Genomic DNA, 16,524 nt, shown 5'->3' with positions numbered 1-16,524 from the left:
TTAAAAAAAAAAAAAAAAAAAAAGAATAAGTGAGTGAATGGCAGTAGGATTTTCAAAGAGTCAATATAGACACTCTTTAGAAGCATCTTGCAATGACCCGAGCAATAAAACAAGCCATAGCTACTAGGGAACATGGAGCAAAGGGAAGATTTTTATTTAAAATGGAGATATTCTAGCATATTTTATGTTTAAGAGGATACTTCAATAGAGAATAATAACTTGGTGTCTCCTGGGAAACAGGCCTGGATTTCTGAAGTCAAACAGATGAGGAGTAAGTTCCATACCAGGAAGACCACTCTTGGAATCAGAGGGAAGGTTCTAGAGAATACAGACAGAAATGCAAGATTCAAGCGTGGTAGAATTTGATGGTAAAAGGGTATGGTAGTTCTGTCAATAGGGTTTATTTTTCTCTGTGAAATAAGTAGGTCATTTAATTAATAGGACAAGGAATATTATATGTTCAAGTGGAGAGAATGAAACTATTGTCGTAAAGACTGGGAAAGTGACTCCACTGGGAAGCCTTAGACGATAGCAGGACTGATACAAGAGCTTTGCCCATTTGAGGTCTGAGATTAGTCAGGTATGTGTTTCCCTCCACCATGTACTTTTCTTGTTCTTCACAGAATGTTAGGCATTCTTACTACCTCATTGTACAGACAAAGAAACTAAAACAGTGAAGTGATATACTTTGCCCAAGTTTACACAGGAAGGGTAAGCTGTCTATTCCTGCCACCCTGGCCCCCAGCACTGAGATACAGCAGTTCAGGTCTCCCCAAGTCAGCAGACTTCAGGAGGCATCAGAGCACAGAGCAGAGGGAAAGAGCTTTGAAATCCCAGCTACTTGTCTGTTTCCCACAGCTCAATAGTTCAAGTTGGTCACTTTTGTATGTACTTCATAATTTAAATTAAGACAAGGAACTAACTGCAGCATATTTTTTAAAACAAAAAAACACTTGTATTTAAAATAATGATATCTTATTTCTCTGCCTTTATTGGGAAGGAGAAAAATTTTCCTTAATAAACATCCCGAAACAGGATTTTATAACCTTTCTGTGGCAATATTTCCTAAAATGTTTTCTGAAGGTATATTATAACATGTCTCAAAAAGATTATCCTTTCAGGCTTTAATACTATGGAAAATATTATGACATTCTCCATTCACTTGAGATTCTTAGAATTTTTAATAGCCCTACATGGTGTTAATATACTTTTGACTATGCATGAAATGTTTCCAGGACATTGCTAATGATTTAGCTGCCTTCTTCCACATACCAAACAATTAATGTTTAGTTTAAATTCCAGCAACTGCCTTCTTTCTTCCTGTTCCCAATTCATTGCTATAACTTTAAAAGAACTGGAAAATAATGCATGAGCTTACATATAGGAGTTATGAAGCAGCCAGAGATTATAAAAGAAATAAATATGCTTTTAGTAACCCCCAAATAAAATTATCTGTTTAATCTCCTAACTTGATGACTGATGCTTCCAGAAGTCTGATCTGGGTATTTGTATAATAGATTTACCACATTAAACAAATGTCACCTGTTTGAAGACCATAAATGTCTTACTTTTAAGAAACTGGAAAGAATGATTTGTAAAATTGAAAACCTTCTTTCTCCTAATCCAGGTTAGTCCATGTTCTCCTGCCCAGTTCAGTAGAATCAAGACAGTGTGCATAAAGACATAGAAGCCTGTGGGAGATGGGTTTATGACCTTTGACACCTTCTCCTGACTCCCATTGTCCCCCATAGTGGCTCTATCATTTTATAGGCTCAGAGTTGCTGAAGAAAAAGTCCCTTGAAGTAAATCACAACTAAGAGTTTAGAGGAAGAATTTACCTGACAAGAGACACTCGGTTCTCTTTACAGTACCATTGCATGGAAGTAGAATGTGACTATTTTTTTCTAGTAGCCACAATTTTTAAAGTAAAAAGAAACAGGTGAAATTTGTTTTAGTAATATAATTTATTCTGCCAATGTTTCTTGCATATAAAAACCCCTGAAGGGCTGGGATTGTGGCTCAGTGGCAAAGTGCTTGCCTTGCACATATGAGGCACTGGGTCCCATCCTCAGCACCACATAAAAATAAATACACAAAATAAAAATATTGTGTCCATGTATAACTAAAACAATTTTTAAAAGCATTTTTAATAAGATAGTTCACATTCTTTTTTCATATTAAGCCCATCTCAGTCAAGCCAAGCCATGATTCAAGCCCAGATTTTAAAATTGCTGGACATGTGACAGAGTCACTCCTTTGGGCAGAGTTATTCTCAATCTTGAAATGTACTTCTTTTTGATAGGATAAAATTGTGTCTTGGATTTGATTCTGATTGATACTATCATTGATGATACATTTTTTGTTAGTTAACTGTTTAAATAACACACTCTTCCTTTTCCAAAGAGTTTCTCATGAATTGTCTTGTCTTTGTGATTCTGCATAAGCTTCACTCTTGTTACATTTCTTAATATCACCAGTCTTTATTTTTATTGTGGATCAAAGGCTAGCCTTCCAGCTCTCTCCACCTATCTGAGCTTCACACTTCTTCCACAGAGTGGTATTTTTCTGTTGTTTTGTTGTTGTTGTTGTTGTTTGTTGATTATTTGTTTTTATTTATTTTGTTTGTTTGTTTGTTTGTTTGAGACAGGATCTCACCACATTGCAGCGGCTGGCCTTGAACTTGCAATCTTCCTGTCATGGCCTCCCCAGTAGCTGGGATTACAGGCATGCACCACTGCACCCAGCCATAGAGTAGAATTTCTAAAAAGTAATTAATCATTGCCCAATTACTTAAGGATTATATAGAAAATATGAAGCCCTTCATGATTTGACCTCTGTCTACCTTGTTTCCTTTCCTTCCACTTTCACCTTTTATACTTCATTCTAAAATTTGCAGATTTCATGAGTTCTCTGAATACAACATGCAGTTTTAGACGTCACGCCTTAAAACATGTTGCTCCTTCTACCTGAAATTATCTTTCCCTTCACCTACCAGGTGAATTACTGCTCACAGCTGAACCTCAACTTTTAGTCCAGTACAATCTGAATAAATTTATTGACCTGACACTAGCTGCTTAATAGAGTGTATTTTCTTATCCTGTGTCACCATCTTTGTGTCCTGTGACACAAAGTACAGGATCTAACAGTAAAATACATGAGACTTTTTTTTATTGTCAATTTAACCTAAATGAAATAAGATCTTTAAGTAGATTCATTAATTATTAACAGGAAGAAATGCTAAAATGAAACAATAATCATTCCTCTTCTTTTTTAATATTAAAATATTGTAGAATTCTGTTTTCACTGTTTTTAATGTCAAGATTGGAAGACTGTTAGTATTTTTTTTCTATTTTAATATGCCTCATGTATGACTCATGTCCCCTCAATCAACCTACCCACAATACAACTGAAAGTAAGTACTTGATGGAAATAGTTTAAAACACAAACAAAATTCTTTTATTAGAAAAGCTAACATGTCTCAAAAACATTACTTCACATTCTGGCAAGTTTTGATAAAATTACACTCACCCTATGCCATTTATCTCAAGATATAAACCAAGATTTTAACAAAATATCAAAATAAAGTATTCAGCTTATTCCACACAAATATTCTAGTTTAATATTCATATGAAACAAACAGAAATAAAATTTTCTGATAACAAGAATCATCTTTCCTGAGATAGCACAGTTACTTGCTGTATAAACAATTACTATCAGACATAAGAGTATCTTTTGTTTTAAGCATTAGGTACCAGCGTGAGAATATTTCTTAAGGCTTGTAAAAAATCTAGTTTTACAGCTTCCCAGGAGATCCAACATCTCTTGAGAAGAAAGAAATAACATAATGTAATCAAAAGAAGCTCTTCTTCCCTCTGTCCAGATGTCCCAGTCAATAAAAATGGATCCTAGGAAATTCCACTAATCCTGGAACACTGTCCATAAAAGACAGGGGTGGAGCTCCACATCCCCCTTCCTGTTTCTTGTGGTCCTCTTGGGGTAGGAAAATAAAAGCCAATTGAGACTATTTATGGGGGAAAAAAAAGAACAATGAAAGAGGGGAATTGGATGTAAGAATAGAGGCAGGAAGAAAAGAGAAAATACATAGCTAATAGCACTCCTCAATTAGACTCCATCTAGTACACACTAGTCCTTGAATTGCTTTGGCTCATGTAAAGGTTCAGGACTAGAGAAGCACAGTTTGTTCCAAGTCGTGAGTTTCTTTCTAAGTCATATCCAGTGTTTGGATGCCAGATCGTGTTTACCAAGCACCTGAGCAAATACGTTGACTGCCAGTGATCTTTTCTGTTTTCTAAAATTGAGTTTCTCAACACAGAGCTTTGCTTTTTAAGTAAATCTTCATTATGCAGAAAGGGTATGTGAGTGAAAGGGTTCTATGCAGGATCTAAAAACATTGCACTTCCTTTGTTATGGTTTTAAAATTCCCCTTTGAGTCACTTAGTTGCTCAATGCTGAAGGGTACTTAAATATAATTACTGTGATAGTAAACAGACTATCCAGCCAGATGCATCGGCAAAACATAGCCTTCTTTTTATAACTACATGTACAGGTTTATTTTAATTGTTTGATTTGGGTTTTTCCACAGCTATTAATATTACTCAGCCCAGCTTCAGTGGCACGGATGCCTTTGGATACACTTCATTCCTGGCTTATTCACGGGTTTCAGACATAAGCTTCAGTTATGAATTCCACTTGAAGTTTCAACTGGCAAACAACCACTCAGCACTGCAAAACAATTTGATATTTTATACTGGACAAAAAGGCCATGGTAAGATTAAGTGACCTCTGTAGGACTTGCCTCTCTCCTTGGAGAATACTTTAAATATTCTTCAGGGACACTCTCATTGGCCATGGATGAAGACATTTGCCTAGCTGCAGCCTCCTCCTGTTTTCTAGCATGTTCCTTATAGTCTGAAGCATTCAGTGGTTCTCTGACCCTTTCTGAATTCCTGGTTCACACTAGAGCCAAACATGAAGACAGAGGCAGTGACCAAATCACAGGGGAAGTAAATTTATTGACTTGTTCTTTTCTCTGTTTTGATTTCCATATATGAGGAGAGAAGGGAAGTTCTCAGAAAGAACATGGCTTTGCAGCATGTTGTGAAAAGAGAATAGGTTGAATGTCCTCAGAGAAAACCTTTACCAATGAAAGGGACAAGAAATTAAGAAAGCACTTGACCTATCACAAAGTATTCCAGTGCCTTACCATTGGTGGGAAATCAACTTAGAAGTTAAATTTGTCTTTCTTAAGTAGAAAACAGTTTTACGTGTGTTAGGTCAAGGAAATTCACATTTGTTTTATTTTCAAGTCTGCAACTAACAGTAAAGCAATTAATCACTTACCTTCTCAGATGTTCTCATCTGTGAAATCAACATATTATACAAAAAAGAACTTTCAACCATTAGTGATTCTATTTTACTAGGGAAAATAATACAGTCTGATTTTGATTTGTTTTTAACTCACTATCTCCTGATACCAAATACGATTTTCTGGATTAGCACATGTTTGAAAAGAGCCAAATTCTCAGTGTAGGTTATCAGCTCCCACCACATCTGAGGATGCAGAACACTTTCCCAATGTTATCCTGAACCCTAATGAGCCCTCTTAACTGGTTTCCTGCCTGCAGTGCGTTCTCCACATTGTAGTAGGAATTGCCTCCTAAAAAGTTTATGAGATTATGTTGGAATCCTGTTTAAAACACACCTGTGGCATTTCACTATGCTTAGAATAAAATCCAAGACTCCCTACCATATTCTCAAAGGGCCTTTATGAGCAGACCCTGGTCAGGTTCTCAGAATACAGCCAGGCTACTTGCATCATCTCTCTGCTCCCCACTACATGTCCTCTTCCAGTGCCTTGACCATCTAATGCCTTCCTGCCTTAGAGGCTTCCTGCCAGCTATTTGCTCTGTCTTGACAGTGGGCTCCACAGCCTGGCAGTGCAAACCTGTATCCAGTCTCCACTACTTATAAATTATGTCAATTGGTTTGATGTCCTAGTGCCTCAGTTTTCTGACCTGCTACTCAGGTAAAATAAAATTAATTCCCTAATAGAATTGAGAATGGAGTTGTGGCTCAGTGTAGAGCGCTCGCCTAGCATGTGCAAGGCCCGAGGTTCCATCCTCAGCACCACATATAAATAAAGGTATTCTGTGCAACTACAACTAAAAAATAAATAAACATTTAAAAAAAGAATTGAGAAGATTAGCAGATTAATACATGAGAAGCAATTAAAATAATATTGGACACAAAAGACACAGCAGCTTGACTTTTCTCTGGAAGGTTTTCACCATCCATATTACAAAATAGTCCTTATCTTACACGTCAAAGTTATTTCCTATTTCCTACCTCAGCTTTTTACTTGTTTCTTTCATAAATCTCATCTCAATTTGTATTTCTTTTGTTATTTTTTATATAGTTGTTTCTTATCTTCACTACCAGAATGGGAGTTCCATATAAATAGAGACTAAGTCAGTCTTACACAACTTCATATCCCCACACTTCAGCACAATACCTGGAACATAATTCATATTGAACAAAAGAATCAAAGAAACACAATAAGAACAAATAAAATTGAATGATATATAAGTCAACAGCACAGTTGCACAAAGGCTCCCAAAGAAAAGCCATTCTTGGGGGCTTCCAGTTCAAATAACATGTCCTCCATTAGCATTTCCTGAATGGCTGTGGTCCTCTCACCCCTCTGGTGAAGCCTTACTTCTTCTGAACATAGTTTGTCCTGTATTTAGTGCATGAACCCTTTGTAACAGGCTACAAAGTTATAAATTTCTTTCCTCATTTATACAAAATATATCCCAGCTGGGACTATATCACCCACAAAAACTCTTTGGTGCGATTTTAACAAGTATCTATTTAGTGACTGCCAGGAGACAGGAAGCAGAGAAAGAAAGAATTCCTACCTTTAACCCTTTTACTCTACACGCCCTTCATTATATATGTATTAGCGGTGTCCTTCCTAGTAGCTAAAAACTATCAAATAAAAAATTCAAATAAGCATCACAGACTCTGGGGATGCCTTGTTCTAAAATAGATCTCCTGAATCCTTAAGGATACTCAGAGGGAGAACCCAAGGAAAGGATAAACACTTGGCCTATGAAAATACTGCCACCAGATAAATCTTTTGGCATCTTCAGCTAAAGACTCCTTCAAAGTTCTCAAAATAAAGCAAAAATCTGCATTTTATAGGTTTAGAGCAGGGTTAAATAAAGACTACATAACAGGCAGACACAGTGAACTTCCATTTTCTAATCAGTGAAAATGAGAAATCTGAGGCACACCGTACTACATCATACCACCTGAGGGCACAAGAACACCACGAAGAAGAAATGCAGGCTGCAGAGAGCTTTCTAAGACAGTGTTCCTCCAAGTAGGACTTCTGAACACCTACCTGTGTCAGAATAACAGTGGGGTGCTCATTCAAACACTAAATTCAAGCCCCTCTTGAACCAAAAAGCTTTGAGTTTCATCCAGCTTTTTTTTTGCAACTAATTATATTTGAGGGTGACCACTCAAAACTTCTTGGAACCAGCTAAATTAGGCCACATATGGGAATGCACTGAGGTAATTATTGCCCATCATATCTTATATAGAAATAATGCATCAATGTATGCAGTATAAGTTTATTAATTGAAAAAAATCATATTCCTTTAAAACATCATGATTAATATTAGCCATTAATTTGAAATTGTCTGTTCTGTTTAAAAAATGATGATCCAAGTCAGTATTTTTAACAGTGATATCTTCATATTTAGGTGCTATTGTTCAGTAATAATAGATTTGTTACTACTGAAATCACCATTCCATAGGCTTCCTTTCTTTCTGTGGTAAAGAGAAAGAGCAGAAGTCCACCATATATACAACAATGTAAAATGTAAGGCAACTTTAATTTCTGATCAAACCTAAAAAAATACAAGGGTCCTTAATTTTCCAACACTGATGATACTCTTTCCTGAGTCCCCCAAAGCTGAACATTGATTGTGTCAATTTTCATCCTCATGAACTCTCTGGACAAACTATGCTTTCAAAAATTTTTAGCTTGAAAACATCTCTCTTACTTAACCTAATCCTCTTTCTATGATTCTGAAGTCTGATTTGGCATTCTTTATCTTCTCCTCTCTTTCTATCCCCTACTCCCTTATAATGTCTTAGAGTTTGGCTCTTCTAGAAATAACAAGTATGTCCCTCGATGGTCCACAGATGAACACATTGTCTTCCCTTCCTACCTTTCTTCTGTTTGTGATTGGCACGCAACCATTTTGCTACCCTGGGAAATGCAGGAGCTCCCTGAACTTTTCCCTCTTAGCACCTATGTCAGAATTACATTAGGGTGCTTGTTAAAACACTAATAGGCCTGCCTGAATTTAAAAAAAAAAAAATGTGTTCATTTTGACAAATACTCACCGGATACCTAGATACAAAGCCTTCTTCTATGTGCTGGAGGCACACTTACGAACAGGACAAAGTCCCTGTTTTTTCTCTCTGTTTAATCCCCCATACTCAAACACCAAGGTCTGTCCATTTTATCATGTTACTTTTTGTATTTTCTCCTTGTACCTTCATTGCTCCTGGATTATCTGCCACAAATGGTTGCAACAGCAATCACTTCCTTTCCAGTTTCCCTGCTTAGACATGCCACTAATCCCCTCTATCCTCTATCCTATTACTACTGGAGATATTTTTAACAAGTTAGAACCCATCTTTCCAATCAACCTGGATCATAACACATCACCTAAGCTCTTTGGTAATAAAGATGTCTATCCAGCACCTGTCCATTCGCACCATCTCTTCTTCCTTCATTCACCTGTCACTCACCAGTATTGGCACATGGGCACATCCCGGATCCTGTCACTTTGTCCTCCATGTCTGTGTTTTGTACAGGCAGTTCCAACCTCCTGAGCCTCCCACACATCTTTTGTGTATCTCCAAAACACTTCTACCCTCAGCTCAAAGGATCGTTTTCTTTTTTTGAAGTCTTTCACAATTCCAAGAATTAATTCCATAATAATTGGCTGATAACAATAATATCTTATTATATTATTTGTCTGGATCTAAGAACCAGAACCATTGCTTTCCTTCTTCATATCAATGGTGATTATCGCATATTGACTACAGTTTTTGAAATAATAATAAAAACAAAAACTCATGGTCCTCATCACAATAAAACTTAACATTGGTTTAGGGAGGGAAGATATATGTTCTTAAAATCTTGTTAACACGACATGTCAAGAACCATGTCGTGCACACACAGCATCTAGCATAACATGTAACACATTAGAAACATAAAAATCATTGTGTGAAAAGAAGGACACAAATGAAGGAAAGGGTGGAATTTGCAAAGTAGAAATCTCATGCAGCAAGAAAGTTAGGGGATATGCTCCCTGGATTGTGTTTCTCAGTCGTTCCCTCCCATTTCAATCAGCTGTCTACAATTAGTGCTACAGCAGTCCCACTACCATTCCCAGTTCAATTCTCTTCCATTCCAGGCCCCACTCTTGCCCAGCCCAGCAGCCAGATCCTTCCATGTGAAATCTATCATCCCACCTTCAGAGCTTCATCTTGCTGGGATTGCCTGCACTAGAGCTCTTCACCTCTCCCAATACAATCCATCCACACAATGTTCTCTGATAAATTCAGGCCCCCTTATACACTTCACAAAGAATACTTGCCTGGGTAGTACTTGTAGTTTACACCCCATCATTTGAGATCTGATTACATACTGTTTTGTCATGCACAATCACTACTTTGAACTATATGAAGGTACCATTTTCATAAATCAAAAATGTTAGAATAGCACTGATTTCATAATTTTCTCCCTCAGCAAGATTAATCTTAAACCCCTGTAAGATGAACCACGCTTCAATTTCTTTTGTATCCCCAACTGCATCATTCACATACAGGGTACTAGATGAGAAATCAATAATGACATGTTTATTGATTCTTTCACAACCAAAAGACTCTCTGCAGACAGAGGCTATCCTGGTTAGCTAATAATCCTGTGTAGGCACAGATTGATCTTGATGGTAGTGTAGAAGTGAGGACCCAAAGAAAGAAGGGAAGGGAGATGTGTATCACTATTTACCTGCTTGAAATGTAAGTTAGAATCTCACCTGAAACCTATATGTAACAGGTTTAATACAGTGATAGAATTTTTCAGAAAAAGAAATCTAACTTTCCGGAAATTTGATGTATGTGCCTAAATGTTTTATGTGCATAGCTTTCTATCAGTCTCCATCATGTAGGTCTTCTGTGCTGTTGTAATTATGAAAGGTTGCCTCATATTTCATGCCAAATAATTTCTTGTTTGCTTCAAGCCCTTAGTTATTAACTGTAACAGAAATAACAGTACATAAATATAACTTGATGTTTTTCTATGGGAAAAAAATGAAATGAATGCCATCTATAGTACAGAAAAAGAAAAATGAAGTGGGGAGTGTCACAAAAAGCAATCAGCCCACGCTGTTCTTCAGAGAGCCCTGTACTGATCAGGAGAAAGGAAGATGCCTGATGAATGAGAGAGCAGGCTGTAGCCAGTTCCTCAGCAGAGCACGTCTCTCAACTCCACAGAGCTGAGGCTCCCTATAAACATCTGACAGTGTGTGCCCATATTTGATTTTTTTTCTTTTGCAACAGAAAACTGTTCATTATATTCTTCAGTAATCACAGGAGGAGAACTGAAAATCATGACAGTTTTCTTCCTGACAAACTCAAACTCTCAAAACTTAGTTTTTATGCAATTAAAGATCCTGGACTATAATGTCAAAATTGTCTAAGTCGTTAAATAATTTGAGTTTGCAAAGATAGTTTACAAAGAAGTTAAACTAATTTTCTTTACTCACTGAGAAAGATACAAACATTGTCACATTTGAACAGCACTCAGAGTTAGCAATGACAAAGATCCTTGCAAGTCCTCCCACCAGCTTTTTTCAGATTTACAGAAGAAATGTACATGTAAGCATCATTCAGAGAGTTACCTCAATGTCATAGGGAAATAACCAGAGCACAGAAAAAGCCAAGTGCACATCAAAGCCAAGTGCATATCAAAGCCAAGTGCATATCGCTCAACTACAAGCCCACACTTTTTATGTTGGTTCTACCCTGCCAGCAAGGACATGTGGTTCCATATTATGAGAATTCAAGTTCACCCACAAACTGATGCTTTCATTCCTATTTTCATGGTCTCATCTTTGACAGCAAAAGAATTTTGCCACTTTTTCTAGTCTAAGCGGTATAAAAATAAGCATCATGTGTCACACAGAAAATGTATTTTATCACATTCTTAGGTATGAATGGATACAGATCCCAGCACTGGATCTGTTATTACTAGCAATCGTGCCACAGTCTTTATAGCACAGCTGTAACTCAGAGCACCATTTTAATTCGGCCACTGCAGTAGCCAGTTTGCATTGCATGCTTTTTAATAATTTAATTCCATGAGGCAGACATTCTATGGTATCCATTGTGCACAATGGCAAATGAAGAGACGTCATGGTCATGACTATGCCTGATTCTGATGCTTTCAAAAACCTAGAATATCTATAATTTAATTGTGATGTTAAAGAACAAGCAGTGAAAAAGTCTGACACTATGATCAGAAGCTGTGCAGATTTTACAGATCTTAAGATAAACAAAGAAACAAAGACTGTAAATTCCTTAAGAGTTAATCTAGAATCTCAAATCTCAAGTCATTTGGCAGGGGGAGGGGATACTAGAGGTTAAACCCAGGGGCACTTTACCACTGAGCCACATCCTTCTTTATTTTTAATTTTCAGACAGGGTCTCACTAAGTTGCTTAAGGTCTAAATTACTAAGACTAGCCTTGAATTTGTTATCCTCCTGCCTCAGCCTCCTGAGTCACTGGGATTACAGGCATGCACCATCCTACCTGGCTCTCAAGTCATCTTAATGTTGATTTAGACACTTAATATGAGAGAAAAATTATTGAAATGTCTACACTGTACCACTAAACCCATCCTGTTCTGGTAGAAAGACTTAACAATCTTTTGGATCTTGTTTTACGCATATCACATTTTTCCCATTGTATCAACTTAGTTTTGACTCTTTCACACTTATATAACTTTTCATTTGTATCTAATTTAGTTTTATTCCTAAAAACTCTTGTAGCCAGCTAAAGAGTCAACTAAAGTTTGATTTAGTTTATTTTGGTGTCTCTATGTTAGTTTCATTGTACTATAAAATCAAGAATATTTTATAAAAAGATACTTTCCTTCTTTCAGAAATCCAACGGCTTTATTAGCCCTAATACTATAATCAAAAATGGCCACAAAGGGTATGCACCCAAGAAATGATTCCCTCAGAAGAAAATTCCCATCAGTAGTTAGCGGCCATTGACTGGGCAGTGTGGGAGGCTCCCAGCGTCAGTCTCTGTGGCTCCTCTGACATTGTCACTTCCACCTACCACTTCCACTTGAAGGAAGAAAAAGACACTTAAATTTTATGAATCCATTTGGAAATGTCTTTTAAAAACACTCTGAGTTATTGTTAAAGACAGTCTGATGGGTTTATCATTGCCGTTTGTTTTCAAAAGATAGAGAAAAGGAAGGGAGCCATCACACTAGCAAAGACGCAGGGATCACACACCCATGGCCTTGACTGTTGGGGACTTTGCTCTACTCTGCAAAGTACATTATCATATTTAGAAGGATAAATTAGATTTAATACATGAAAATATTGACCACATTAGAGAAATAGTATGAATAAATAACAAATCACACCTGTTCTTTTTCCTATTAATAAACCTGTTCTTCTAAATAAAAAAGAAAAGGGTTACTGATCAGCTGAATGAGAATTACCAGTTTCTATGACGTTTAAAAATCATAACATTAACCTTTGGATTGACTTAAGTGTGCTGAAATACACATGGATTTCGCAGCACAGCTGATATAAATGTTTGAACTCCTAATGTGCCCCCTTCCAACAATCCACGGAACAGCTCCCAAACCACTCTGAACCCTTATTCAGGACCCTGGAGAGGCAGCTTCCTCCTCTCCCCAAGTCAGTAGTTCTGATTTCTGAGGTAATGTAGTCCCGGTATGAACACAAGCATGTATGATCTATGATTCATAATGCATTGACCAGAATCCATGATAGAAACAAAAGGGCAGTTGCCTTTAGAAAATCTCTCCAATACACAGGCTTGAGTTACTCCTTTTGTACATGAATCTTAGTCTTCCTTTTGAGAATTTCATAATGAAACTATGGCTCAAACCACAAAGCTACTCTTGTCAGGCCTTCCTTCAAGTTGGAGCTAGCCAGATTTCTAATGACTGTCACTGCCATTGTATTTCTCCCCACCATAAGAATTCCACATGATTGCTACAAAGCAGACAGGGTTGCCGCATAGATCTGCTCATTTTCTCCCTTTCTCCTTCAGATCAAGCCGGCCTGCACAATTCCTCTGAAACCTCTGGTCACATAGGCCAATTAAAGCAGAGGCTAGGAAAACTGCTAATATAAACAGCACAACCTTCAGGTTTAAAAACAAACCATAAACAAAGAATCCTGTAAGCACTTCAAAGTAATTTAGGGAATAAAATACCATCACAGTTAAAATCATATGCTTGTGATACAAATATTTTGTCTTATAATACTTTGTAATATTTTGTCTTCCTAAGGTTTTAAGCATTTAGGATGGATTGCTGTCACCACCACATGCCCCTCCTACAACACACACTTCTAAGACCCATCGGAGACCCCTTGGAAAGGCCTGACAGCTTTCGTCTCAAGCTCTTTGCTCTTTTCATTTAGAGTGTTCGTGGAGCATCCTTCACCATGCTTCTCTCTGTTGTGGTCTTTCCCGTGGCTAAGAATGCCATATCCCTTTCTTCACACAGACCGCTCCTTGTCTGCATTAGTGAATCACTGCTTTCTGCCACCCTGAAGCCAGATGCTATTCTGACCACAGCATCTCCTCTTTTTCCCCCGTGAGATCTCCCCTAATGAGTCTATTATGAATTGCTCTTACAATGCTAAGCATGGTTCACCACAATGCCCCCACTTTGAAACTCTCTGCTTAACAGTACTTGTATAATTGAGTTATGACTGTTCTTTCTAGCCAGAGAGACCTAATGTTTTATTTCTGTGCATTCTGAAATGATTTTAATTCACTTTCTGGATCTTGTTGCTCTTAACCACTGTTCATGTAGAGTCATCCCCTTTTGTTTCCTTCGTCCCCTTTCTTACCACTTGCACAACATAATCTCTCTAAATCCTTCCTTCTTAGCACCAGCTCTGAAGTAATATCCAACAAGGATCCCTCGCCTTGTCTGAAAAATCTTCTTAAGCCTGGTTTCATTAAGATTCACTGTGAATTTGTGTTCTGCATCCCAAATGAGCTTACTTCCAGTTCTTTTCATGAAAAGAACTCTGATCATGTCAATCCTCAACATCTCTATATAATAATAAAAATGTGACATACCACCTGTTTCCTTGTGAACTGACAAGTGTAAAAATACAAATATCCATATATTTACCAAAGCTACTTGTAGAATAATGTTCTATTAGAACATTGAATTTGAGAATGAAATTATTCTAAGGCATCAGTGGCTGTTAGAATATGTCATTTTTTATATTATTATGTATTGTTAAGAAATTTCCATTATAAGAAATTCCAGGAAAGGGACACAAAACATAAAATAAAATGCTAATAAACCATGCCTTCAAGTGATTTTATTTCACCACCATAGTTTAAGCTTCCCAAATCTTTTGGTGGGATAGGAGTAAAGCACTAAAACAATCAGGTCTGTAGCTTTAAGAAAAAAAAAATGGCTGCTATCTCTGACCACAAAAGTTAACTAGAAGCAGTAGTGTCTAGTATAAGGACCAAAACTACCTGCTTCCTGGACTTTAATGAAGCTGGGATGGGGTGGTAAAAGGATACACAGAACTAAGCCTGAGCCATAGTTGAGAGGAAAGAGAAAGAAACATGCATTTATTGAGTACCTACTATGTGCTAGGTCCACATTTTGATGATGATCACATGTTAAATTTTAGTTAATCCTTAGAAAAATCTGAGATATTTCTCTCCTTATTTCTGAGATAGGAGGATTTGGGAGTGGGTGCTAAAAGTGGGGAAGGGGAACACAACCCAGTCAGGTGCTTGTTTCCCTTTCTCTGCTACACACACTGGGTGAGAGCACAGGCCCTGGAATCAGAGGCAGATCTCCTGCACCTACAGATTTCATTGTCTCATCTCAGTCACCTATAGGCTGACAGCAGCCTCAGATGCTTAGGTCAGTCTAGTTCTTATTTTGCTCTTCTTTTCTGTTTTATTTTATGAGGGCACCAAAGAGTTCCCCTCAGGGACAGCTATGTAGTATGTGGGGCCCATTGTCAACACAAATGCCAGATCCCTTGCTCAAAATCCAAAAAGAAAAAGAAAAGTTATTAAAGGTACTAAAATAAAAATTATTTTCCTTTCTTCAATCATCTCTCAGCTTTTTTTATGTCTTCTACTTACTATTTTTGTCATTTCAAGTTAAGAAAAATTAAAACATTAAATTAGTAGCATTTTTATATTGATCAATACCTGCTTGAAATACAAATATAAGAGATCTAACCCATATGGAGGAACACCAAAATTACACATCAACATTCCATAGCTCATGTGAGCATATGCATGCAGTGGAGATGCTGCACCAAATTAAGGGAATTGTCTTTATTCACCTCCTGATGTATGCACATTCTGTCAACTCTGCTTTGAACTTACCGATGGCTAAGGAAGAACTGAGAAGAAAATATTCTCCCTACCTTTTCCTTTCCTTCTCCATCATAATTTCCAGTGCAAATAAATAATACAGGAAAGTAACAGGAGCAACTTTTGCCTTCTTTCTGTACTTAAAGCAAGTTCCAGTACAGATGGGAAGCAGCGACTCTCCCCACTCAGACTTCGGACCCTCAGACTCTCCTCACTAGTCCTCACCCTGTGCTGGTGTTGGATCTCACAGAACTCTCAGTACTGGTGGCATTCTGTTCTCAGGGGAACATCACATGTGCATGGAATAACAATAACCGCAAATATTTGAATTATATATACATACCCCTCCCATTCATGTTGATTGTTCCACATACTTCTCTTTCAAAATGAAATTCAACGAGAAAAGCATTAAGAAGTTTGAGGCAGTTACAACAGAGCATAAAGCCAAGCACAGGGCCTCTCTCAACTCAGAGCCCCATGTGACAGCACAGGTTGCATGCCCTGGCCCTCTGCAGTTACTAATATCAGTCATTAAAACATGGCTGGGGAAATACAGCAGGGAGGAAGAGCGTGAGAAGAAGATTATCATTAAACAGGGACGAGAGGTGGGAGGGAAAGGGAGAGAAAAGGGAAATTGCATGGAAATGGGAGGAGACCCTCATTGTTATACAAAATTACATATAAGAGGAAGTGAGGGGAAAGGGGAAAAAAACAAGGGAGAGAAATGAATTACAGTAGATGGGGTAGAGAGAGAAGATGGGAGGGGAGGGGAG

General features: G+C 37.5%; 1 protein-coding gene across 1 annotated transcript in view; it reads left to right on the top strand.

Annotated features, from left to right (window-relative positions):
• The window catches only part of Eys (eyes shut homolog), a 1,560,564-nt gene that overhangs the window by 1,478,850 nt on the left and 65,190 nt on the right, over nucleotides 1-16,524 (top strand). Inside the window, 1 exon segment of the mRNA XM_015487393.2 lies at nucleotides 4,604-4,786. Within this exon segment, the coding sequence (XP_015342879.1) occupies nucleotides 4,604-4,786 (183 nt within the window).

Source organism: Marmota marmota, unplaced genomic scaffold (genome assembly GCF_001458135.2).
Source record: "Marmota marmota marmota unplaced genomic scaffold, marMar, whole genome shotgun sequence".
In the NCBI taxonomy this organism is placed as follows: Eukaryota; Metazoa; Chordata; class Mammalia; order Rodentia; family Sciuridae; genus Marmota; species Marmota marmota.
The sequence above is the reverse complement of the archived record's forward strand: the minus strand, read 5'-3'. Positions and strand labels throughout refer to the sequence as shown.